The sequence below is a fragment of the Habropoda laboriosa genome, unplaced genomic scaffold, assembly GCF_001263275.1.
Source record: "Habropoda laboriosa isolate 0110345459 unplaced genomic scaffold, ASM126327v1 scaffold291, whole genome shotgun sequence".
Taxonomy (NCBI): Eukaryota; Metazoa; Arthropoda; class Insecta; order Hymenoptera; family Apidae; genus Habropoda; species Habropoda laboriosa.
Window position 1 is genome coordinate 977924 of NW_017100515.1, and position 27356 is coordinate 1005279.

At 36.8% G+C, this 27356-nt stretch overlaps 2 protein-coding genes across 5 annotated transcripts; both read left to right on the forward strand.

The window, feature by feature from the left end:
* Positions 1-5036: 5036 nt before the first annotated feature.
* On the forward strand, positions 5037-17988 carry LOC108576439 (fatty-acid amide hydrolase 2-B-like). Of its 2 annotated transcripts, none has more exons than XM_017939441.1 (11): positions 5037-5105; positions 12786-12965; positions 13064-13283; positions 15061-15278; positions 15424-15535; positions 15991-16148; positions 16222-16359; positions 16638-16733; positions 16838-17005; positions 17083-17265; positions 17601-17711. In XM_017939441.1, exons 1-11 carry the CDS (start codon positions 5076-5078, stop codon positions 17709-17711), a joined length of 1614 nt encoding a protein of 537 aa, XP_017794930.1. In that variant the 5' UTR covers positions 5037-5075. The 2 variants fall into 2 exon arrangements, with proteins under 2 accessions (XP_017794930.1, XP_017794929.1); XM_017939440.1 differs by lacking the exon at positions 5037-5105 and adding an exon at positions 10859-10936 and having other exon boundaries at positions 17601-17988.
* A 1586-nt stretch (positions 17989-19574) lies between these two features.
* Positions 19575-27340, forward strand: LOC108576408 (fatty-acid amide hydrolase 2-B-like). Of its 3 annotated transcripts, none has more exons than XM_017939399.1 (10): positions 19575-19768; positions 24453-24649; positions 24848-25067; positions 25224-25441; positions 25526-25637; positions 25751-26049; positions 26145-26240; positions 26338-26505; positions 26589-26771; positions 26875-27340. In XM_017939399.1, exons 2-10 carry the CDS (start codon positions 24476-24478, stop codon positions 26962-26964), a joined length of 1560 nt encoding a protein of 519 aa, XP_017794888.1. In that variant the 5' UTR covers positions 19575-19768; positions 24453-24475; the 3' UTR covers positions 26965-27340. The 3 variants fall into 3 exon arrangements, with proteins under 3 accessions (XP_017794888.1, XP_017794887.1, XP_017794889.1); XM_017939398.1 differs by having other exon boundaries at positions 19575-19755; XM_017939400.1 differs by lacking the exon at positions 19575-19768 and adding an exon at positions 20716-20881.
* The last annotated feature ends 16 nt before the right edge of the window (positions 27341-27356 follow it).

Here is a 27356-nt window from a genome sequence, read left to right on the forward strand (position 1 = left end):
ACATTAATAATCTATATTGATAATGTTTCAATGTCCCGATGTACCGTTAAAAATTCTTATTCTTTCGTTTTTATATTTAAATATGTGTCAGTGCGTCTGTAATATTTGTCACATTACTTTAATATATTTTAAAATTGAATTTTTTCGTTGTTTTATCAACATTGATGACCTCACGGTGCAACTTACGACGAGATTAAATTAACGTTTTCAAAACACATCGACCTTCATCACAGCCTCGATCGTAATTTTTCAACCTCACTTTTATATACACACGGTGAATGGAAAAAAAATTCGACGCCTTCTGAAAAAGGATCGTGAAAAAACATTCGGTAATTTCGTTTAAAATCTCATTTGGCAAATACACGTCTCGTCGAACCTTTGAATTGTCGAAGAAGAGCAAAGATCGATCGATTAAGCGAAACTTAAAATTGTTGTTTGTAACACTGCAATTTGATCTTCCTTTGCGGGCGATTTTACTATTGAGATCGTTAGAACACGGCTAAATTGCTTCTTGCATAAGAATCTCTTTGCAACTTGCATAATGTTATCAGACAAAAAAATAAAAAAGAATTGGTACGTAAAGCACCGGCAATAATGGAAAACTACTTTGGCTTGGAACGATTTATGCGTCGTTGAGATCACCTACGAATAAAGTAGATAAACTTCTGCGAGGATAAATACTTTTTTAACACTCGAGAAATTTATGATGTGACTTGACGAAAAAAGAAATTCCGAAATCGAAGATTACTGAGTTACAATTCAATTTAATGATCCTTTTAAATTCAAAGCAAAAACTTCTCGGTTCCAAAGTCGAAACTTTCAATTCCAAAGCTCTCGAATTGAAAGCAAAGGTCCTCCAATTCTAAAGTCAAAAATTTCAATTCCAAAGCTCTCAAATTCAAAGCAAAAGACCTCTAATTGCAAAGTCTAAAATTTCGATTCCAAAGCTTTCAAATTCAAAGCCAAAGGCCTCTAATTCCATAATCAAAACTTTCAGTTCCAAAGCTCTCAAATTCAAAGCCAAAGACCTCTAATTCCAAAGTCGAAAATTTCAATTCCAAAGCTCTCAAATTCAAAGCCAAAGGCCTCTAATTCCAAAGCTCTCAAGTTCAAAGCCAAATGTCCCCCAATTCCCAAGTCAAAACTTTCAATTTCAAAGCTTTCAAATTCAAAGCGAAAGGCCTCCTCTAAGTCCAAAGTCAAGTCTCTCAATTCCAAGATAAAACCTTCAAAACCCCATGCAAAGCTTTGTCAAGATTACCGGAAACACACTCGAACCCCACAAAATCTCGATCTTCCCCTCTGAAACCTCACTACACTCCGGCAACCACCCGTTCAACATCGCCAGCACGTTGACTCTCACGCTTAGAAGAGGAGGAAGAAGGACGGTGTGCGAGCCTGACGAGGCGTGTTCAGGAGGGATTCAGGTAACCCCCACTCGTAACATTGCTATGAAAACCGTTTTCTTTTTTTGTCGGTGCATTCAGATCGGCTGGAATTAGTCTGACAGTCGGCGTTCGCTGAATCCATTCACCACGAGGAGGAGATCCACCGTTCATCGTCGCGGAGGATACACGTGGAACGACTTTATCACCTGTATGGTATACTTACAAACGCAACGTAGAGGAGAGACGGCAAGGTATTTCAGTGGAAAAAGAAATCAATTTTCGTGAGAAAAATATACGATCTTCAAAATGATACGAAATTCATCGAAATCAGATGAACAGAACATTTTTTTATCGTATATTCTTCGCACGTGACTGTACGGACAGAAATTACGAACGTGTATTTTTTTTCTTTCAAATTGTTGCATACTTTTCAACTTTCTTTTTTAAAGTGATTTTACTCGGGTAGTGTCTTGTTCGACGAGAATTTATCAGTTAAAAAGTTCTGAATTCTTTATCAGTTCGGTGCTTAACAGTTGAGTGTCGAAAAGTTCTGAATTCTTCATCAATCGAGTACTCAACAGTCGAGAGTCGAAAAGTTCCGGAATCGTTCGTGAAACCTCAATTTAGTCTCCATTACAAACGCGATGAAATTCTTAAAAAAGAGATAATTCAGTCGCGAAAAGGTTAACTCAAGATTCCTACAATTTTTTCGGAGGCGAACACGAATGCGTGACTTTAACTGTCAACATTTCCGATACGAAGGGGACCAATTCTATCGCTAAACGGTAAGTATAACCCTTTCCATTCTGAAAGAATCACTCGCCCAATTCAGATGTCACACTGTGAAGCTGTATTCGTTCTAAGTAACCTTTTCCTTCCGTTGGTATTCGAAAATGAAACAATTGTTAACCCTAAAAAATGGCGCGTTCATGCGCTCTTCTTGTAAACCACCGCTTCACGCGAGAAAATGTTTCGAAAAATGTCACGCGTTAGAAAAAATATTCACACTTTAATTCATAAAAATTCATAAAACTATGTATCGCTTAGGAAAAGGTACGATTACTATAAATATAATTATCTATAACGTGAAGTTAGCGTGACCTCTTGGAAAAGTGATAAATTATCCCTGGAGAACCTAAGGGTTCGCAGCAAGTGCAATATCAATCAAAGCGACGCTGACATTTCAATCGAACTGCTACAGACTCTCTCTTATTAGATAATTCGCGTAATTCACACGCGAAGATGTTCGAGGAACGAACGGCACAGAGTGTCACAAGTGACAGAAAAGTTTTCTGTGACAGTCGGCAACGTGTTAATCGGAAACAGAGCATTGAATAACACGTTTCTGATAAGGATCAACAGATAGTGTATAAAGTAGTAGTATTCGACTGTCGAGCGTAGAGAACGAAAGAAACCCGCTTTCTTGGAGGAAGAGAACACAAGCTCGTTTCTCTTTCCTCTCTGATCCCAACCTGTGTCTCTCTACGATTAGAGACGAAAGAATGGCAGAGAGGAAAGGGGAGGATAGGTCGGAAGGAAGGCTTGAGAAAGTGACAAGGGGAACACGGTTGGTCCGCGATGCGAATTTCGGTAGTCGTGAAAGTTACGCCGGAACAGAGAGTCTGAGATTTTTCTGGGTATATAAACCGTGGAGTGAGAGTACATTTCGCTAAGTTTTCGACATTTCTTCGATTCAAGTTCAACCCTTCCGTTGTTTCGTTCAGACGAAGTACGCTGCGTGGAGATCGAAAAATTTGAAAAATCGTCGTATCCTTGAATTTGACACTTTTTAGAGATCCACAGGTACAAGTTTCCGCTACGACGCATAAATATACCGTTCAGGTGAGGGATTTATGTGGCAAAAAACACAACTTGCGGAATTAAATGCTGAACGCGAGATTGAGAGTCATTGGTTATACGAAGACTGTTTGAAGTAGTTAATTGTCTTTCTATCTATTTTGTGAAACAGAAGAATGAGATTTTAATGGTGTGTCGTTGATTATGCCACACGAAATTGAGTTTGTCCTAGGTCGTTGAACTTATCTCGGCGAACAGAAAATGTTGTAGCTATCAATTGAAAGAAATTCTTGGTATCGTCTACGCAGGAAATTGTTACAAAGTAATTCGAATTTGGAGAACTTAGAATTGTGCACGAAAAATAAGGAAACTTTGCGAGAAAAATAGTATTAGTATCTAGTTGCAAGTTCTTTCCTTGGTTTTGTTACAAATGTGACTAAATTAATTCATAAAAAAGTGGAACACTGTTAAATTTCCTTACTTTAGTAAACAGCGAAAGGGTTAATCGGTAGAAACAGCGTGACTGTGGTTGTCGAGCGGTTTGTTTGACGTTTTGAATTAGGGCTGTGCAAAAATTTGCGAGCGGAAGTTCTCGAGAAGAGAAGAAATAAGGATCGATGAAGACGAAGTCGGTGTTGATTATGGTACGTTAAAAGACAATGAAAAATAGAAACTGTGGAGGATCAAGAGCACTTTCAATTACGTTTCTAACTAACTAAATCTCGAATAAAAAAAAAAAGGGAAATTTTCTTTCAATAAAGACATCAGGAGAATGAGAATTATAATAATTAAGATAGTAAAAAAAGGAAAATTAGTGTAACGTGGATTAAGAAAATAGGGAACCTTGTTGCTAAATTACTTGCAATTAGGAAACCAGGAAAATCGATTTCTCGATTAGGAAATTGGGAAAGCAGGGATTACTGCAATTGAACCCCTGCAAATTACAGTTCTACGTGAAAAAGAAACTACGAAAGTAAGGAAAATTGCTATCGAGTCAACTTAATTCACTCTACTAAAAGCTTGCGAAAATAGAGATTACTGTAATCACACGAAAAAAAAAAAAAAAAAAAGAAACCTAACAAACCTACAATAACCTGCAAAAGAGAAAAACTGATCGTTCCAGGTAAATAGACGAAAATTACACTAATCACTTCTCCGATTAAAGAGAAAAAACTCAGAGAAAATAACAATTTTACAGCCAGAAAATCCGTAATTCGCTATACATACACTTTAAATCTACCTTTCGCGTTCGAACGCTCCGATAAAAAGTTCAACGATGTAATTACCATCGCGATCGAGTCGATGCAAATTGCCAGTTATCGAACCTGCGGAAAAAACGTCACGCTGTTAGAAATCCTGAAAACACTTCGCGTCGAACGACAAACGGGACCGGAAGTGGCGCCTGAATTTCAAGAGCCGCCGCCGTTTCACGTCGGGCAAACCTCGATCACGCGCGGAATATTCTCCGCGAGTAACAAGTAAGTTACTGGCGATGTAAAACAAACAGAAGACGTGATTCCGTGCGTGAGTAAACAGTTCTGGTTAAACGGTAACGTCGGATTTCGAAAGAACCACGCGCCATTTTATTAAACGTGACTGCCATTCAGCTGTTACTTTTACGCTCGGCGACGGTTTTATCGTTGTTTTCATTCACGAGTAAAAAAGGAAACCACGTCTTTACGCCGTGTCTCAGGTGATGAAACGTTTGGAACAATGTTGTTTCGATGATTTTCAGAAATTTACGCAGTGAACTGTGCAAGTGAAAGATTGTGAAAATTATACATCGATCGTTCGGTATCTTCGGAGTTGTCGATTTTCCGAACAAAATTGTTGGTATTTTTGTGACGAACTGTGCCTATACTGTGTTGTGAAGAAGAAAAAATTACAAAAATGAGAACGCGAAGAATGTGCGATCTGATGGTAAGTTAAAATTGAAGAAACAATATAAATAACGTCGAAGATGATATTCTTTATCGTTTACACTTCTTCCTACCGTTTCTTTCTCGTTGTTTGGACAGCTTGTTCAACGAATACGAGAGGATAGTTCGTAGTCGAAAAGTGAAGGATGGTCCACGCAGAAAACCGCGAAACTGTTATTCAAACATTCGCTTCCGAACGAAGGCTGTCTGAAGAAGCGATTGAAAATTGCATATATATACAGGGTGTTTCAATATGTACGCCAATATTTATGTTAATTCGAACATTCAATTCTTTCACAGTCATTCTGAACGACGCTGAATTCGATCGACAGATTTTTTATTTGTATTTACGTTAATTCGAACTGCAATTCTTCCACAATCATTCCGAACGGCTGAGATTAAATTCGACCAATGTAATTCGATTTTTTTGTTTCTTCAAAAATGTCTCGAACTTCGATGAAACCTAAATTAATTCTAGCTTTAACGAGAGATCAATTTTCTTTTTATTTCAACGATTCGACGTCGGACAAAGTTCGAAAGCTGCGCTGATAATGTTTTTATTAATCATTTTAACTTTCTCGTTAAGATTCTCTCGAATTGACAGTCTCAAGGGCGATTTTTTTAAAAGGACACTTTCGTCGTCCGTGACAAATGCAGCGAAACGTGTCAAGAAGAAATGGTGGTCACGATCGACGACCTGTTTCCTTTAAGAACGTTCGTTTCGAAATTTCACGATGCCGATTAAAGAATTCACGATAAGGTAAATTGCAGATGACCTTGAACAGGAAAAAATTGGAACAACGATCGAGAATATAACCCTGTTTCCTTTTTCAGAGACTGCAATTTTAGCAGGTATATTCGTGCTTCGTCGACATTGCATTCGACACTCAAGTTCATCTTTAGGTCGTGTCATACATACTGCCAATCATCGAACCACTTTCGGTGCTAAGTCGAAGCGTGGAAAATTGAAAAATTCGAGGTGACCTTGAAACTCAATCGTGTGACCTTGACAATGACCTTTTAATAACCCTTTATAGTCTAAGCATTTTTTGATAAAATTGGTAGCGAAACTTCTGGAAAGCCAAAGTTTTGTCTTGAAATGAAAAAAGGATTTTTAGTGTTTACCAATTTATTTATTTCTATTTCTTACGTTAATTTGCATTATTTCGATAATATAAAGTAATATGAAAACAGTCTGAAATGTACATTTCTCCAAAGTAATTTACCCGTGTCGCCATAAAAGCGCCATTGGAGTGCAAAGGGTTAACAGTAACCAAATTTACTTTTCACGATGAACACAATTTTTTCGTAATAATTGTATTTAAATGTAAAATAAGACATATGTGTCAAATATTCGATTAAAATTCGAATGAAAATTAAGGTGGCCAAGGTTTAAAATTCGGTAGAAAAATAAACGTACGTTTCAATCGAATGACATCACTAATGAGACACCCCGTGTATCAGTTATTAGATCATCGTAAACACTTCAACCTATGAAATCTTGTCAAATCGAAGTGGCTCGCAAGTTTTTTATCTCTAACCATTTTGTTTCTCTTTTTCTCTATCCCGCGATTCGTTAGCATGTTTCCTGTGTAATAACAGACATTAACGTTCGATTACCTCATCGAGCACCGCTTTCATGCAGATTCGAAAAATAAAGAACGTGCCTCGTTTTTCAAGCTCCTTCTTGTTTCGTCATTCTGCTTTTTATTACTTAACCCTTTCGTGACTAGTGCAACGCGCGTGCTCGACTTGAGTAGGATTCGAACGAACGAAAACTGATCTCAATTTAACATCCATTACAGAGTAATTACACGATGATCAATAGATGACTAATAAATTCGTTAGAAAAGTAACTTGGACGGAAGGGTCGATGAATAATTTTATGTCGCAAAAAAAAGAGGAATAAATTAATTTGTTTTTCTTGCTATTTCTGTCAATAAGAATTACAATTCAAATCTAACTTAAATCCTGAGTTTAAATCTAAGTTTGACTTTAGTTTTACTTTTAATTTATAGAAATTTCAATTTGGAAGTATTAAAATTTTCCAAGATGGTAAAAAATGAAAATTCTTTCATCGTTCTATTTGCAATTTCCGGTAATGCGAAGATCCTTCGAGAAATTTCGACTCTATTGCATTTCCTAGACGTTTTCACGCGAAATTAACGTTAATCACACGTCCACTAGGATTCATACGAGGTACGCGATCATTTTAGCCAAACGCATCGGGAATGCATGTCGATTGCATGCACAATTGCGACACGCGAACGACACTCGAGGACCGTTTCGATGATCCAGGCGCATTCGCTGAAAGATATTGAAATTCTTGAATGAAAATATCAACGAATAGATGGAACATTGATTTAAAGAGGAAGGTGAGATATCGATGAACAATCACGTGTCGCATCTCGCAGTATTAAGCAAGTAATTATGAATAGAACGAGTGATAAGTGGTGTGTAATGGTTAAATCTAGTGAATAAACGGTTACTAATTGTAGACATGAACTTCTATCAAGCCAATTATTACGATACATAATAAACGCTTTAGTATAATAGTTTGTAGTTAATTAAGCTTGTTCGATGATAAGGCAAAAAAATCCTGCAGTTGCACGCGGATAGATCGTGCGATCGCTCAGCACACCGTTTTAATATTAGAAACTGATTTTAAAATTTGAAAATTAAAATATTTAAAAACTTAAATATTTAAGAATTTAACGTTCCAAGCATCTGCTGAGAAGGTAAAAGGATTTTTCCCGGATTATCGTGACGCTCGAGTGGGTCACAGAAGCTTTCAATAATTAGGATAATTCAGAAAAAGACTGAATTACAGGTGACACGTTACTAACACGCTGCAGCTCGGTGTAAAAGCGATAGACAAGAGGCTCTCGTCTTATTTGCAGAGTTGCAACACGCCATTCGCCGTGGAAAACAGCTTCACTTGTCCTTCGGGGCGTTAAGCAGATGGTGCAACGATATTCCATCGATCTAGGCGGTTTCAGTCTTCGATCGTACTTAACAACTGCATTGTTTATACGTCGAACGCGTTTTAATGAGGAATTTCAATTAATTCTAGCGATTTCGAGTAATCCTTCATCGAGGAAAACAATTTTCCTCGGTTGGGAAAGAATTACGAAAAAAAAGACAGAGATTACAATATAAAAGCAATAAACTCAAGGAAAAAAGATCATTTTCATGATCGAAGGATAAATATTCTGCGTAGAACGAGAGATTATCGTTGAAAGAAGAAAACGAAGTTACAGTTCAAGATTGACAGAAGAATACAGAGTTGAAGAAGAAGAGAGCTGAGTATATAACAGAATTAAAAGAAGAAAATTGAGGATAGAGCAGAACTGAAAGAAGAAAATTAAATGACAAAATGTGGCTTAAGAGTGGAAGAAGAGGATACAACGTGGAAAAGAAGAAAATTAAACAGAGAATGAAGATTACAGCTGAAAGAAGAAAACGAAGTTACAGTTCACGATTGACAGAAGAATACAGAGTTAAAGAAGAAGAAAACTGAGCACAGAATAGGATTGAAAGAAGAAAAGTAATCCATGAATGTGATTTACGACTAGAAGAAGGAAATATTGTTGCATTAGAAGAGGAAAATACGAGGAAGAGTCTTAACAGTGGGGCAAAATGCTAACCGAATGAGCAAATACTTCAAAGGAATTCCATGAATAGAAATCCTCGAGACGTTAAATGAATAATCCAGGAAGAATATTAAAACTGTAGTTTTCGACGCATCTTCGATGAGAATTGTGGAATGTCAAATGGAAGAACTGAAAGAAGGCTAAATTGGGCAAGTAAGAGAAGACATAATTGAGCAGATGAATAGATCAGAAAAAGGTTTCGTTAGGGGAGAGATGGAAGATGACGAATGAAAGAGCTAAGAATAACCGTAAAATTTACGAGAAATTAAAACGGTAAAAAAAAATGAAGCTAAGAGTATTGTAGAAGGTGAAGTAAATCATGAAGATTTTATGACAACTCGTAAAAGGATCATTGTCAATATTAATCATGAGACTCAGTCGCGTGATATGTCTATGAATAATCGGAAAATAATTACGTGACTGATTCAAACGAAGAAAATAAAGAAAATAACTCACGATCGTAAGAATTTCCAGCGATAATTTTTCACACACTTTCTATCGAATCTGAAAATAATAGCCGACTGATTCAAATTAAAAAGAATAAAAAATCACCAAAAATTCAGCTCACAGACGTAATAATTTCGAGTGAAAAGTTTGCACTCACTGTCTATCGAATCTCAAAATAATAGCCGACTGATTCAAATTAAAAAGAATAAAAAATCACCAAAAATTCAACTCACAAACGTAATAATTTCGAGTGAAAAGTTTGCACTCACTTTCTGTCGAATCTCAAAATAATAGCCGACTGATTCAAATTAAAAAAAAATAAAAATAACTCCAAAAATTCAACACAGGAACGCAAGAATTTTAACTGGAAATTTTGCATTCACTCTTTGTCAAATTTCTTTATATCGAAGACAGACAGCAGACGAAATATCGATAGTTAGGAAAAAAAGGAGTTTAATAAAATTTCCATTTAGCGTGATCGAACGAACGAAGATCAAAATTCAAAAGTCACTTTTGCTCGTTCGAGAGGACTCACGGCAAATAGAATTGCCAACAAGACTCGTACATAAACATCTTAACGTCTACTAAGACTTCCAATGGACATCGACGGTGCGCAAACAGCGATTCGATTGATCGGAGGGGATCGAGGAGAGATCGTTGATCGAATTTAGGGCGAGAACCTCGAGTATGAACAACTGTCACGCGGTTATTAATCCGTTAGACGATAAAGGAGGCATTCTCTAAGCAACCAACTCTCTTCTAACTGTAGTAGAAGGTCGTGGAGGGTTTTAGAAACGCCCCACCATGATGGTTTTTCGTTTAAGTATGCTGCACGCGTGTCGTACCCGCTTAGTTCACGCCGCGGCTACTGAAATCGCGCGCCATCACCAACGAATTTTCTTATCGCTCGTTTCGATACCAGTTATCGAGTTGTTGAACTCGTAGAGAACACTTTCTGACGTTTCCAGAGTTATTGCGACGAGTGTTTCTTTTCCTTTCGATTTTTCCTCCACACGTGACAAAGAGTAGCAGAAAATTTCAACTATTTTCGGGGATGTGAATGATAAGAGAATAGTATTAATCTTGCTTGAAGTGTGACGAACGACATAAATTATTTTTTGGAGTGTGTAAAAAAGTAGAAAATATTCGTAGAGGAATTTTCTTACGAACAAATGAGACTTTTTGGAGCTGAGAATTGCTAAAATTCAACAATTGATAATTCGACGTCGAGTTGGAAAGGGGATGAAAAGATATATTACTCGGGAGAAATCGAAACGGGACAAAGTAGAGACTTGTTAGATAACGTTAATAAAATTGAAATTTAGATTGGAACACTAAAATTTGTCAAAATTAATCAATCAAAAGCTAGATGAATCACTCTGAAAGGAGACGATGAAAAATCGTGAACTATTACTCAACGTCACTATTAGATTCAAATTAAATAGATAAACGAAAGAGCAAATTGGAAAATGCTTTCAGCGCGGGTGTGTCATTCGATGATAACTATAACACGCGATAAAATACAGAAGGCGGACAATGAGAACGAGGAGTAACGTTTCTTCTCTTCTAACAAGATATTCGTTGATCGTATAAGTGTCATATCATCTTCTCGAACGCGTTCGATTTTAGTTAAGTGTTTCTTGAGTCTGTCGATCGTGGGAAAAAAAGAAACATGGAACTCCTGTTGTGTGTTTTGCCGTTGGTGTACGCCAAACTACTGGCTAATCGTTCGGTGAGTTATAACGATCGAATAGAAACAGTTAAATAAATATTTCCTCTGAAAATAAAAATTATAAAAAAGATATAATAAAATCCTTTAATAAAACCTAACTTAACCTACACAAACACATATACTTCTTTCACTGTCGTTAAAAAATATTTCAGAAAAATGTGTGTTTAAGTACGTTCTCGAAAATTCCCAAAATAATCATCTCACTATTTCCCAATTTGAAAATCTGGAAGAAAAACTTCATCGTCACACCCTGTACGTAATATTTCTATCAAAGGAATATTTCAGAGAAATGTATCTACGAGATCTCTCGAAAATTCTCAAAATAATCGTCCTCCTATTTTCCAGTTCGATAATAGAAAAACGAAAAAATCTTCCATTTTCCCAGTGCGATTCAGTGCAGCGAAGCTAAACAAGCAAACGTCGACAGGTCATTTATGGCTAAATACGGTGTAGAGAAATTTTTCAAGCGTCTGGTAATCATGGTTGTGCAAATACGGGGCGGCGATGAAGGAAAAATGCTCGGTTTATGTTCCCTTTCACGTTCGACGTGTCCTAAAAAACAAGAAACGGAACCACATTTGCAAAGCATAGAAACTTTCAAACTGGACTTGAATTCGAGCGCTAAAAGTAGAGTTAAATTGCCAATTTGTTGCAGCGTAGAAAATTATCTTTTCGTCACATCTTCGCCGTAATAAACTGCACCGAGAGTGTGACTCGTACCTTTGTAAGTCATTTATCATTCGCACCTTTTCGTAAGAATAATCACCGCAACAACTCTCCTCGCTAATGGAAAACTTTTCGCCGATATATCAATCTTTTCCAGAATCTTTTCTTCTTCTTTTCCTTCTCGATTCTATCGTTCGAATCTTCTTGCTTTCGCGTTTGCTAATGAAAGCTAACGAAAGCGAAGAGATTGTTCGAGAGGTTCTCCTCGAGAAGTCGCGATTCTTGACACACTGCTCGTCTTTAACAATGTGCCAATTGCTCGAGCCGTGAATCGCGCCACCGATTATCACGTTGAACTTTCTCGCCCGACGTATGAGAAATTGATCCTTGGTCCCCGCGTAAGGAAGCCACGAATCGGTCGTAACGATACTCTCATGGTCGTTAATCATGCCTCGGCGGAACATGCTAATTGTGCTTAATAAATTAACCGCTGGAAATAATCTGAAAATACGGGATAAAAATAATATTACGGTATATAATAGGATAATTTTATGATTCTGGTGAATCCTTAACGACGAAGGTTCGGTAAAATTAATCACGGTCTTTCTGAATATCATTTCTACGTAGGTATATTTATAATTCTCGATCAGTCAACTTTCAATTGTTTTACGACGCTTGTGAATTAATTCCTCTCTGGAGAAGCTTATTAACAGCAAATTTTTGTACAGGGTGTTCGACGTGTAACTATCGTCACGAATTTTTAATCGCATTCGATAATCCGACGAGAAAAAAGTTCGAAAAAAAAAATTAGACAGCGTAACAAATACTTTTTTTTCGATGAAAACTCTTCACTTTTCAGTTAATTCGACGAAAAATGTTGACCGGGTTAGTTAGTTAATTCTAAGAAAAGGAAAGTCTTTAGAGTTAGCTTAACTTTTTTTAACGTCATCTTGTCGGATAAAATTGATTTTCTTCGATAGCTTGATTAGAAGATCGTTCTTAAACGTAACAAGGTTTCTCGTTAATTCGTCGGAGTATCAATCATGTCGATCGTTACTGCGAACAAATACAAACGCATGTCTCCGCGTTACACTTACACGAATTACACGTGAATTTTTTGATATTCGAGTTGAAAAAAGATGAAATTAAGACACTTGTTAATTTTTCTATTTATCCTTTACAGGATACGATGATACTGATCGGTCAAAAGATACTGAAATTTCTCCTGTTTCTGATATCGTGTTTGGTAACGCCATTTCTGATGCTGCAATTCTTCAAGAAACGGAAACGCCTGCCGCCCATAAAAAGTCCATTGTTGCTGCTTTCAGCGAGCGAAATTGCGCGGAGAATTCGTAGGAAAGAGGTGAAACGGAACGAAAATCTACTAAAAACTCTCACATCTTTCTCTTTCAATTGAAAGGATAAAAGAAACTTCCGTTTTTTCCGTTGAATTTTCTACAGATCAGCAGCGAAGAGGTGATCAGAGCCTACATAGAGAGATGCGAGGACGTGAATCCCGTATTGAACGCTATCGTCGAGTCGAGATTCGACGCAGCTATTCAAGAGGCACGCAAAGTGGACGAGTTTTTAGCATGGACCACAAAAACCGAGGATGAACTGGCCCAAGAAATGCCTCTTCTTGGTGTACCTATCACTGTGAAGGAGAGCATTGCTGTTCAAGGTACGTTCGATCTAATTTCCATTTGAACTGACCATCGCGAGTCACATGTTCGCAATTTGATCATGAGCTCCATTTATATGGAACACCGTGAATCACGGATTCACTCTTCGAAACTCCGTCAATTTCCTTTTTTAACCCTCTGTTCTCCGAGCATTCTTCATTTCGTTTTCGAAAAAGAAAAAACTTTTAATAATCCAAAAAAAACTTGAATTTTACATTTTGAAGTTCCTCAAAGCAATCACGCATGTCGCTATAAAAGCGACAGAGGTCAAAGGTCAGCTTTAGTACAGTTTTGGAGTGCAAAGGGTTAAATTGCAATTTTTGCACGCAAAATTATCGCATGTTTAGCAATTAATGGAAACCTCTGAACGGGACGTTTCATCAAAATTGAATCTGATTTCCGTATCGTAACGATGTATTAAATTTCATCAAATTTCTTCTGATCTCTGTATTAACCACACTTACTCCCCCGCGTCTATTTCCCAATCCGTTTTTCTTCTTGCGAGCAGGTTCAATCACTGCACGAACAGGTATACAAGTATTTTTGTACAGAGATTGCCGCTGCGGATCTTGAACCCATTCGAAGCAATGTCGATAAGAAGAACCGGTTTCATCGTACGGGATCGGTTCACTCGTGTGCCTCGAGTGCAGCGTGTAGGAGAGCCTGTAATGAAACCTTGCATGTCCCACATATCTCTCCCTGCATATCTCTTTTTACCATCACTTTTCCTCTCTCGTTTTCTTCCTTTTATCTGTTTATTTCAAGCGTTGATAATAAGCACCGATAGAAATATACACTTACCTTCGGTATTCAACTTGCTTCGTTCACTTTGAATCTGATTAGCCCGCTGAATTTAATCAATCTCGTTGAATTTCATTAATCTAATTTTATCTTTTTTCTTCCTTTTCTTTCGTGAATTTTTCGAAATGTGTTTTAAGCGGAGATCTCTTTGAATGATTCGTTTTTACGTTCTCAAAATAATTGAAGTTTCCCCCTCCCCCCCCAAAAAAAGTTAAAAAATTGTTTTTTCAGAACAGTTCCGTTGTTATTAGTTTGATAAATATAATTGTACAGAGGAGATTCCAAGGTGAGGTTGAATTTTAATACAGGAAGCACCTGGTTCCCTTACGCATCGAATCAAATCAAGGAAGTATCATAGCATAATTAAAATTCCGTTCGACTGTTAATTAACATCCACTCTGGTGATTCTAATGCTTCTGCGTCACATTTACGATTTCATTGTTCCCTTTATATTCACCGCGAGCATTATTCATTTTCCCTCTGCGATTAATCACATCTGTTTCACATTACTCAATATATTATATATTACTTAACATGTTGCATTTACAGCGGTTCAATTCCCTTTTCTTACCTCCCAAGGCAAATATCGCTCGATTCTCTTTTTACTTTCCACTATTTTTATCCATACGAATACATTTACGTCTCGAACGTTTTTTGTCAAAGATAATTTTTATTATACTAAAAAACAAAGAGTGATATAGTCTCGACACTTTTTCTGATGCTTAATCTGCCGTTTAAAGTACAATTTTCCCCTCCCACCGAGATGATTCGAGCAAAAAAGCTTCCACTGTTAAAACGCAAAATCTCCATAATCAAAGCATTCTCTGCTGCATACCGCAATTCTGTTTTTATCACACCGAACGTGTCTCGTAAAATACACGTCAAAAAAAGCAGACTATGAATAATTCATCGGAAACAAAACTGAACGCGAGTGTATGGATTATAATTTTTCATCTTCCTCTTCGTCTTCCGTAGGAATGTCTCACTCGGTTGGCGTGAAGAAAAACAGTGCACAGAAAGCAACGCAGGATGCAGTAGTCGTGAAATTCGTGCGCGAAGCAGGCGCTATTGTTCTTCTCGTTAGCAATACTCCGGAATTATGCTTGTTCTGGGAGAGCAACAACAAAGTGACTGGTCCCACATGGAATCCTTACAACAGCACCAGAGTGGCTGGTGGTTCTTCCGGTGGAGAGGTTCGTCTTTTGAAATTTCTCATTTTTATCGGTAAAAATTCCATTGTTTTAAAAACACCCGATATTCTTTTCGAACTATGACGAACGGGAGATAAAAAAAAAATAGGAAAAGGCTTACGAACTACATTTTTCTTCCATTGTTTAGGCCGCACTTTTGAGCTCCGCAGCGTCAGTCGTGAGCCTTGTATCGGATATCGCGGGTTCAGCCAGGCTTCCGGCCATGTTCTGCGGAGTTTTTGGTCACAAACCCTCACCCTGTGAGTTTTCACGCATATATTTCCAAAGTTAACTTAACACGTTCGCTGCCACTGTCGAAGCATTGTCGACACAGACTGACACATCTCGTGTGCCATCGTCGACAGTGCGTCGACACAGAATGATACATCTCGTGTGCCATCGTCGACAGTGCGTCGACACAGAATGACGCGCCGTGTGCCATCGTCGACAATGCGTCGACACAGAATGACGCGCCGTGTGCCATCGTCGACAGAGTGTCGACAGCGTATCGATCGATCACAGCCGAGAAATTTGAAATGAACAGTAGTTCTGTGCGGTCGACGACTATCATCGAGGGAATCTTATGAAAATCACGGTGTCTGACTGAGGGTACAAATTGGTGGCAAACACGACACGTCTCTCGTAACTTTTTGGCGACAGCGAACGTGTTGTACCGTCGGGAAAAAGAGATAACAAGTGATTTTCTTTGACGTAGGTATGGTGCCTTGCAAAGGTCACAAACCGGATTCCACGGACAAAAACTGGCCTCAGTATTTCACCATAGGAACTATGGTCAGGTACGCGGATGATTTCTCGCTTATGATGAAGATCATATCTCAAGCAGACGAAAATCGACGACAATTCGACGAGAAGGTGAAAATGACGTTTGTTCTCGAGGTTAAAAAAACTCGTCTCTCGTGATAATAATGACAATTTAATTGTTCAGGTGTCTATGAAGAATATGAAGTTCTTCTACATGGAAGACTGCTGCGGAATCACGAATTCCATAAACAAAGATATGAGACAGGCGATTCAGAGATTGAGGACGCACATCGAAACGACGCACGGATTGAAAGTTCAAAAGGTTGTCGTTGAAAACGTGCAGTTAAATATTTGCACACAGTATAAAGTACCTTTTCACGTTGTACAGGGCGCTTCAAAATGATCGACACTTATATGCAAAGTACCGTTTTTAGAGAAACAGAATTTAGCGGTAGAATTCGAAAAAGGGACGAATCTGCGTGAAAAGATACATCGAAAATGTGGAGTAACATTTTTTCGTACGATTCTTCGGAAGAACCCTGTACAATGATAATTGTTGTGGCCAATTATGAACAAATCAATATAAAAATGCACTTTCAGGCGCAACTGAACGACATGAAATTCGCATTCAACATATCTTCGCATCTTCTTCTGCATATGGACGTCGAAGGCGTCATGGAAGAAATGAAATTTGCTGTAAGCCTGCATTTCATTCGATAAATCTCAGATTATTTATTTATATATTTTTACGGGTAAGAAATTAATTTATTCAACTTAATTAATGATTATCGATCGTTTAGGGATCGAGTAGAAGTCTGCTAGAGGTACTGAAGTATATTTTCCTAGTATCGTCTCACACCTTGCCAGCAATCTCGTATAGTTTCATGAAATGGGCGTTCAGCAAGCTACCAGAGAGCTATCGTCGCAAAATGGCAGAGAAGAAGATGTCTTTGAAGAAACAGTTCGAGGTAAGCTTGCACTTATGCATACGTAATATGTATTAAAAATGCAAACTGTGCATGAGAATTTTTATTTACAATTCTAGGATCTTCTTGGTGATAACGGTGTATTAATATTTCCGACGTTTATATCGGCGAGCCATTATCAGTACCAGTCATACCCAAGGGTAGCTAATTTTACCTATATGATGATTTATAACGTGCTTGGAATTCCTGTCACTCAGTGTCCAATAGGACTGAACAAGAAGGGCTTGCCTGTTGGCTTACAAGTAAGTACATTTCCAGTTAAAATTAATGCTCAAAATTGGCTCAAACTGTTGCTCAAAGTTGGTTCAAAATTATCGCCCAAAATTAGCTCAAAACCATGACTCAAATTGAGTCAGAACTATGGCTTAAATTGGCTCAGAATTATTACTCAAATTTGACTCTAAATTATCGCTACAATTGTGCTCAAAGTGGTGCTCCTAAGTGCTAAAAATTTGGCACAAAACAACTCGTAACAGCTCAAAGTCATCTGTCTAAAGAACTGCTCAAAATGGCAAAATGTTCTTAAAAAAATAATTGCTCGAATAAATTGACACATTTCGGTGCCGTTTCTCCACAGATCGTTGCAAACGCCGGAAACGATCATCTGACAATTGCCGTGGCTCAGGAGATCGAAAGAGCATTTGGAGGCTGGCAACAGCCGCCTGAAACCACCGAAATAGAAGTTTGACCTTTCTTGTCGAGTCGCGAAATAGAAATTCAAATAACAATTCGTATCCAGTAATGAGCATTCTCAAACGTATCGCGAAAGAAATGAGAAAATCACGCTACACGTGTCGTGGTTGTTGTTTGATGCTCTATGAGCACTTTCTCCAAAAAGTGGAACTGGACAAAGGATGAAAAGCGACGAAGAATGTTGCACGCGTAGAAGTGTAAGTGGTTCCGTGAAAGATGCTGGAAATCGAACGTGAGATACTCTGTTCGATCGATCAATGAAAAGTTTGGCTCAAGACTCGATCTCCTGTTAAGAGGATCCCCGTTATTACTTTACACCAAGAACTGTGAAACATTTCTAACAGAGAAACGCTGAGAATTCGACGATTCGGATTTTGTAATCTTAATTGAAAAAACGTATTATTATACTTCTAAGATGATGATAAGAGTGCAACGAAATTGTTGCTCAACCTGAGTAACAAGTATTTTTCTATAACTCTGTGAAGATCGTCAAGATTTGTTTTATCCTCGCAAAATTATTGTTTTGCACCGGAGTAACGGTGTTCTCTTTTTCTTTGTTTGTACATACGAATAAAAGTTGTTGAAGAAAACTTTCATCTCGATTAATCTTGTCCTGCTTAAAAAAAAAAACTAAACATTTTCATTTTTTTAGTACGTATAAAATGAAAAAATCCTATGCTTTTCGTGGGAGTCGTGGCAATTTTAGAAGCATGACACTTTTTACAGTGTAATTACCTGTGACGCGATTTTTTAAACGGTTATTTACCTCGTCGTTGAAATTGAAATTTTATTTAACCGAGTTGTCAAAATGCTTAACTGCTGATAAATCGAAAAATTTCATCAAATTCCGACGTCAAGTGCCAAGTACATATGTATATACTTTGTGAAATCGTTAAACATAGCGCGCGACACGCAGGCTAAGATGTTCTCGTGGTAATCCTCATTATTCTAACAAGTTGTTCATTGTTTCACTTATTCATTTCTTCGAAAGAATTACTTAACCCTTTCGTCACCAGTGGGACATGTCCCACTTGAGTATACATATACTCGAAGAAAAATTGATCTGAATTTAGTATGCATTAGAGACCCAATGATCGACAGATAAAAAGAGAATTAATTAAATATGTATTATAAATAAAAATGAAAATCCTTCATTCTTCGCCACATTCCATGACATTTCTGTCCTCCCTCTGACCTATAGTTTATTTTTTTCCCCATTCCCATTTATCTATTCATCATTTTTCTGTTTTCATTTACCCTATTCATAATTCTAATATACATATCTTCTCTTTTTTACATACGCTCTCCTTTTTTCCGCGTACATAATAAGAACATTAAAAATAAATAAAATTGAGATGGCAAAAAACATCTCTGCGTCGTCTAATTAAAAAAAGAAAGACGAAATGGCAATTCACGAGATGTGAAATGTTTTGCTACTCCAAAGGTACTCCGAAGAAACTTTAAAATTGTTTCACTGTACAATTACGAAAACCGCGCATATCAGGTTCTACCATCTGACCACAGGAATTATAATAAAACAGAAAAATACTACAATTTACACGAAGTTCGGAGGAAAATTCCGACGATCGATAATGAAAGTTAATCTCTGTCAGTTGCACGAGAAAAAACATCGCGTAATTTCGTTTTGAAATTGGACATTTCTATCGAGCATTCATCCGTGAAAGATTTCGATCGAACGATTCCGCGTGTTTTTCCTCGAGAAGGAAACTACACGACAACTCAGTGGGAGGAAATAATGGGACGTGAGTCAAAGCAACCCTCGTGAACACGTTCCTCGCGGTTACGATTGCAGAGGTATGATTGTATCGCGAGATCTTTCAGTTACGTCTGAGTGTTCGTGGAGGAAAGTAGTGTGGCCGAGGCGAGCTATTTAAATTCGAGGACCGGTCGATCGGATTCACGTTCGAAAGAAGGAAACCCATCGATTTTTCACTACGTTCGAAACTTCGTTGTGACACCGTGCAATTTTTTGGCAATTCTGAGCTTTCATTTTTGAGAAGAAAAAGGACCGAAGGAAGGTAAGCTCGATAGGTAAGGTAGACATTTTCATTTTGTGCACAATCAAGACAAACGAGCGAATTTTTGTTTAAGCTGAATTTGAAAAGAATGAAATTTCTCAGTGGACGAATTAAAGTTTTTTGCAAGCTTTCGGTTTTGCTGCGGAATTTTTCGAGATTTTTCAATTTCTTCTCGGAATTGAAAAATTGAGAAATTTTTGTCGGCGAAGAGATGAATTTTCTCTTTTTAATTTGGGAATTTTTACAAATTTGAAAATTCTACAATTCGGAATTTCTAAGTTTAGAAGAGAAAGAGTTCATTTTCTTCGGCGAGTAAAATACATGGTAAAATGCGTGGCAAATATATGCACGGTAATTATAACAGATATTCGAATTGAATTTCGAAACTTTCGGAACATTTTCATCGTATTGTGCAACGCAGAATTAACTAGGTTATTTAAAGTGTGAAGTAATCGACCATCGCTGGTGTTTTTAAAAAGGGAATAATAAAGAAGCATTGTATTACAATCTTACTTATCGAATTGATATTTCCTTCTTACACTTACCCGCATATTAAGCGAAACGAGTGACGGTATTACTATTTTTTTCCATTAAAAAAAGGAAAAAACATTGAATTACGTCGATAAATTTTTAAAAAACACACTTCAACAAACGCGTTTTTACCTTGAAAAATCAATTATATCATTGCTGGCTGGCTCAAAGTCCTTAACAGAATTAATGAAAATCCATTGGATCTGATTTTCGAAAAACTGAAGAAACAGATCTAGCTCTCAGTTTATTAAACTTCTTTCAAAATTACCACTTGGACTACGATTCGTAACAGAAAACTTCGAATTTTAATCAATAATTCAGCTGCAAATTGATGTTTTCAACTTACAGAGAATAAGATCCACTGCGCTGTTTTCCTATTTTCTTCCATTTTGTACAAAGAGTATTAAACAGATAAATGTGAATCGATCCTAATAATAATTTCATAACTGACTGATACCAATTAGTATGTGACTATGGAAATGATCGGTTGATCTGTTGGATAATCCAATCGAGAGTGATTACAGCGTCTGGGAAGATAATTAATATTTTCATTTGTCGGACGGTATTATCCTCCGTAAAAGATTCACCGACACAGGTAAGCAAGAACGTTAATTACTCTGTGAAACATCCTTCGTCGAACTTTCTCCGACGTGCAACATTCGCCGGTGGAACCGCGCGCAGTTTCCTTGTTTTCAGGTTATTCGCTAAAAATCTTCCGTTCTATTTCGGCGCATATTAAAATAAAACCATTCTTGTGACTTTCCTCAGTTCTTGAAGACGCGCGAAACAAAGAAAACAGATGAATCTTGCTGATAAATTCTGACTAATATGCAAGGTTTTCCGTGTTCTTACGACGAACCGAGATATCAACTTGAACGTATTCAGATTCGCGCGAGATGAACGAAATAAACGAATCTCACTGGTTAATTTCGAACAATATACGGAGTGTTTCATTTACAACGACGAACAACAGAATCGAGATTAATCTGATATACCGAGTACATTTTCATTGTACAATTTTCTTCTTTTTTTTTTAAATAATAATAGTGTTTTATTTCAATTTAACCTGAATGTCCCACGAAATAACTCTGAAAATCGTTAAATTCTACTGCCATTTATGTATAAATCGAAAGTTACATACAAAGGGTGTTTCATTTTCGAGAACTGGTTTTTCTTTTTTAAGGAAATGTTACACAATTGTTTTGATACCGCGCTTCTTATGAATAATTGTAACAGGATGTTGAATATTCACGTGAAATCTATTTTCAATCTCACCTCCCTGTGTAAAAATTTTCCATCGAATTAAGCTTCACATTTGCATTGAAACAAACGTCTTTATCCAATTTTTCCGGTACAAGGTTTCGTTATAAATGGCATCACATGTGCCCGGTAGACTATAGTATTCAAACCTAACCATTTACCATTGGAGTTACGGAGTTATGTACATATTTCTAGAGATAATTTCGAGGTGGAAAAAATGGAATAAATTGACACGAATCATAAGAAATAAAATTCAGAGAAACATACACGAAAACATGTGATAATGTGTGATTGTAAATAATTTGTTGACCGTTTACTTTTGATAAATAATATTAATTTTCACTAGTTACACAACACTTCGTGATTCGTGTTTTTATCCTCGTTATGATGCGTAGATGCGGTTAGTTTGCATGATTGATGCATTTGCAGGGAAGAAAAATTAAGGAGAAAAAAAGAGCATCAGTGAAGTAAGAATCAGTGAATTATGACGAGTTACTTGTAATTATAGGTTAAGTATAAAAGAAGCTGTAAGCGACCTTTGCCTTTACCAATTTAATTATAATTATCTTACTTATGTAACAAAGAAATTATTATTATAATTAATAGGAGTAACACTGAGATTAAAGTGAATGTAAACAGTCGATTATTGAAAGTGAACATCTATTTAATCGTCGACGATGATGCACTACAAAAGCATCCAGATAACTACTTTTCTATTTCTAAATATTCTAATTCGTATATTTAAATTGAAAAAGACTCGAACTCAAGTTATTCGAATTTAAATGTTCAAATTCTAATAATTACATTCAGCCAATCGAAATATTTCGAAATATTCAAATTTCAATTCGGCCAATCAAATTCAAGCTATTCGTGATTTAAATTCAGCCAATCAAATTCAAGGTATTCAAGATTTAAATTCAGCTAATCAAATTCTAGCTATTTAAATTTGAATTCAGCCAATCAAATTCAAGCTATTCAAAATTTAAATTCAAAACAATCAAATTCGAAATATTCAAACATATACATACTTTAGATATACGAAATTCAAATGAAAAATTTTGAACAATCGAACGCGCTTAGGTACAAACGAAAGTGCGAACATTCATGTATACGCGGTATGTCGCAAGCATCGCGGAATTTAGACTGAACGCATCGTTTCGTCGAGTTAACGCGTATTACGTTTCCTTAAAGAGCTAGTAGAGCTGTATCGAGTTAATCGTACGGCTCACACTAACGTTAAAATCGACGAGACCAGTTCTTGCAAAATACTTGCTTTTAAATATCTGTTCAACCGTTTTTTCCCTCTTGTAATTGAAATTTACCTCTTCGATAAAGTTACACTCTTGTTTGAATAGTTTTAAAACATATGCAGGTAACTAAATATCTCAACTTTTAGTTTTGTAGTTTCCTTCATTTTTCAGGCATTTGTATAAATACTAATCAGTAGAGAAATTTGCTTTCAAAGCTTGACCCAATTTTTTCGATACGTGATACCCTAAAGTTTTGACACGCATTTCCTAAACATCCTACTCTGTATAAATTGCCAGTTGATCGCCCATGCACGAACAGGTAATAGACCTCCAACGACGTCGAATAACGACGTTACGTTTCGATTTCACAAATCGTGATAAGAAACCTAATAAAATACAACCCTGCGCCTTAAAATATCTGCATATACATTCGAACAATATAAATAGAAATGACATAAAGTATAAATAGAACTACCATATGCTTGTAGAAAGACAATGGAAACAAAACAAACAATATATGTATATTATAAATTATAGAAAAAAGAATTTACAGAGGTCTATTACCTTTACAAGCCTAATATCCATAATTCTATTTCCTTGTAACAAAAAAAAAGTCTGTACTTTCAATTTGCACTAACCTCAAATTCATTCTACACTTCAACAATAACATTGCATCTTTTTCCATGAAAATTCCTTTTTCCGTTCACTCTTGTGTTCTCTTCATTCTTTAGCAAACACACCAAAACTTTTAGAACAACTATAACAATTCTACAAACAACCACATGTAACTGCCAATGATACTACGAGGATCATCAATCTCCGTTCTCTTTCACCTGTCTTCACACAGCCAAATTTCTATCATCAACATTCAACGAAGTCAACGGGCAAATCTCCAATGACCCATTCGCCTCACGATCAACGGAAACTAATTTACGCGATCATGCCTCGTGCATTCAACGTGCGTAAACACGCTGTTGGTATACCTGATTCGGTTCGAATCAAATGAAATGGCGGGATGCGGTCATTGGAGAGACGATATAGCTTCCTACGCGGTCGAAATGCGAATCATCGATCGACGAATGGAGAAACGATTCGCGGCTCGATCGAAGAACATCCAAGTGGGTTAATGAGCGGTAATTACGAAGGGGTTGCACGCACACAAATTGTTCGACGCAACGATACGTTGCGTTCTTGCCGTTGCCATGTTTTCTTCACGTTCTCTTCATGCATTGCTTGCGCATGCGCGGGCTCCTTGCCAATATGAATGTATGAAGGGTTTTTGTAACATTAGGGGTTCTTATAAAATCTCTTGTAAATAAAAATTCTTAAGGATGCCTTTGTAAATTTTCAGTTAACAATGGTAGAAGTCTATGGTAGATTAAGAATTTTTGTAGATTTGAAACTCTTAGAGAATTCTTATGGATCTTTACAAAGTACACATTACTCAGAGCTCTTAGAATAACGATTGTTGACAATGATTTTCCAAATTGAGAATTCTCAGAGTTCCTTATAGGTTAGAAATTCTTGAAAATTTCTCTGTAAGAAATACAGGGTGGCCTGTAAATTGCTTTACTATTTGAATAACTTGTTTTTCTATTATGTTCCAAAATTTTTGAACAAATCGGTATATATGTATATATTTCTCTTTTTTTATAGGTCGACTTTTTGCTTCAGGAAAAATGAGCGAAATAATACCCATTGTAATAGTAGCGTTGCTGCACTTCGTGTGCTTCATTCTCCGTCCTATATTCATGCTGATTTATCACAGAAAACTACCCGGTATACCGCCAATTAACAATCATCTGTTAAAACTAAGCGCGACCACGTTGGCCAAGAAGATCAGAAACGGAGAAGTAAATAGCTTGCATAAGAATCACTTAATTCACGCTATTCATGCACCAACCCTACCATTTTAACATTAATTATTAACCTCTTGCTAATAATTCTGCATTTCCCTCACGAAAGAAACTTCCAAATTAACTCGACTTTTTTTTTAAATTAATTACACCATAGACAGCTATAATTTTTTAACTGTGCCGCGTTGGTAAAAGCTTTCTAGCCAAACAGTAGTGGAAACATATATCCAGCGTGTTAAGGAAGTGAATCCTTTACTAAACGCAGTGATAGAGGACCGATTCGAGCAGGCCGTACTTGACGCGAAAACATGTGACGCAAGACTGAAGTGCGGAGAAGTCGTCGCTGCAACGTTGGAAGCGGAGAAACCACTTTATGGAGTGCCGGTCACTATCAAAGAAAGCTGCTCCCTTAAAGGTAATCATAAATCTGCACTGAAATTGCTTTCAATAGCTAGAGGTCTGATAGCATTTAGTACTGAAACACTTTCAGATGATAAATGTTTCAAGTGATTTATCTATCTTGTGTTTGTCTTATATTTTGTTTAAAGAAAAAAATCCTTTTTTGAATTAGGATTGAGTCTCACTGGAGGTTTACTGTCAAGGAAAGGAATGAAGGCTACAGAAGATGGATCAGCAGTGGAACTGCTTAAGGATGCTGGAGCAATTCCTCTGCTAGTAAGCAACACTTCAGAACTGTGCACATCTGTGCACAGTTACAATCGCCTATTTGGTACCACAAAGAATCCACATGACAGGAGAAGAACTCCAGGAGGATCATCAGGAGGCGAGGTAATGATCAAAGTATGATATTTTAAATCATATTTTGAAAAGTATGATATTCCGTTTTACGTCGCTATTCTTCTATTATTATAGGCTGCGTTAATTAGTGCTGGAGCATCTGTACTTGGTATAGGTTCCGATTTGGTCGGTTCCATAAGAATACCAGCTTCCTTCACTGGCATTTTTGGTCATAAACCTACTCCAGGTATTATAATAACAGGAATAACAATCTTTCATTTAGTTTACCGGGCTACATTTGATTAAATATTATTCTAAATAATTTTTTAATCATTTTAATCAGTGTACTTTCTTCCTTAGGTCTTGTCCCTATTGATGGGCATTTCCCCATAGCCGGTGATGTTAAGGTAAATCCAGTTTTGGTACTCGGGCCGTTAGCAAGATGCGTAGAGGATCTTTGCTTAGCCATGAAAATATTGAGTTCTAAATCTGAGAAAACTTTGCATCCAATTGAACCAATTGACTTAAAACATACGAAAGTCTTTTATTTGGATAATATTGGTTGCAGTTGTGGTATAAGATCGACTACATCGGATATTAGACAAGCGGTTCATAAAGCCAAGAGTTATCTCGCAGAGAAGGGTGCTCATATAGAAAAAGTAATAACATTATTTTACTGTATTTACAAAGTCGAATTTAAATATTTCATTTAAACAGATCAGAATTGAAAAAAGTTTATTGAATTATGTTTCAGTTGCCACAGAAATGGGTACGGGACATGTTCCCCGTGGTAATAGCTGTAGCCAGCGAATTGCAGGTGCCTAATTTACTAAATATTGATAATCCAGAGGTAATAACAATTAAAATACAAGAATAATTTCTATTTTCCAAATTATTATATTTATAAAAACTTGAACTCTCAGAAGAATTGATGATCATTTTTTCAGGTAAAGAAAAACGCCTTTCTTGAATTCATAAAGGCAACCATTGGTTTATCACAGTACACACCGATGCTTGCTTTCCTGCAATTGTTCATAGACACAGGCGGATTTGTGTCACATTCGAGGCTGCAACATTTTCGACAGCTCAAGGAGAAAATCCGTGAAGAAGTGAATGTACGAATTAAACGATTCACCCGAAAGAAACAGTGTATATTCTTGGCACGAATATCTTCAGACATTTCTTGTGTTGCTTACAGAATGAGCTGAGAGGTAACGCAGTGATAATAAGCCCCACCTTTCCTCGTGTAGCAGACTATCCACAGCTCATGTTCTTCCAAATCGATTCCAACATTTATAGCGCATTTGCCAATATAATGCAATTGCCATCGACGAGTGTACCAATAGGTTTCACTAAAACTGGATTACCGGTTGGAATTCAGGTGACCGACCCGCTTGATTCTTTACTCTGAAGCTCTGTATTGACTTTATGGCAATGGTCAGTACATTTACTATATTTTTTTTTAAATATTTATCATATTCCAGGTGACATCTGCACACGGTCAGGATCATGTTTGTTTAGCAGTTGCAAAAGAACTGGAAAAAGCCTTTGGTGGGTGGATACCTCCGATCTAGAGTCTCATTCTATCGATATGACTTTTTTACTATTCAATACGAAGCAAATATTACTGTCGAAAGCTGTAAATAACGTTGCCTTAACCGTGAAAAAGAGAAATGGAGCGAATGTTATTTATTTATAAACATACTTGATCGATACATACTGTTTATTTCGTTGAGGTTTGATTCTTATGTCCACGAGAAAAAAAGGCGCACCTACACTCGTGTTTAAATGTGCAATAATATACTTTATAAATAGTAAAATCATCTAAACGCATAACCGGAGATAGTTTCTTCAACAAAGCTGTATATTAATCGAAGGAACCATGACGCATTTTCTGTTGCAAGATATAAAGGAGAGTTTACATGCTAAAAATCCATGATCTTTCAACCTTAATACCACAAATAAA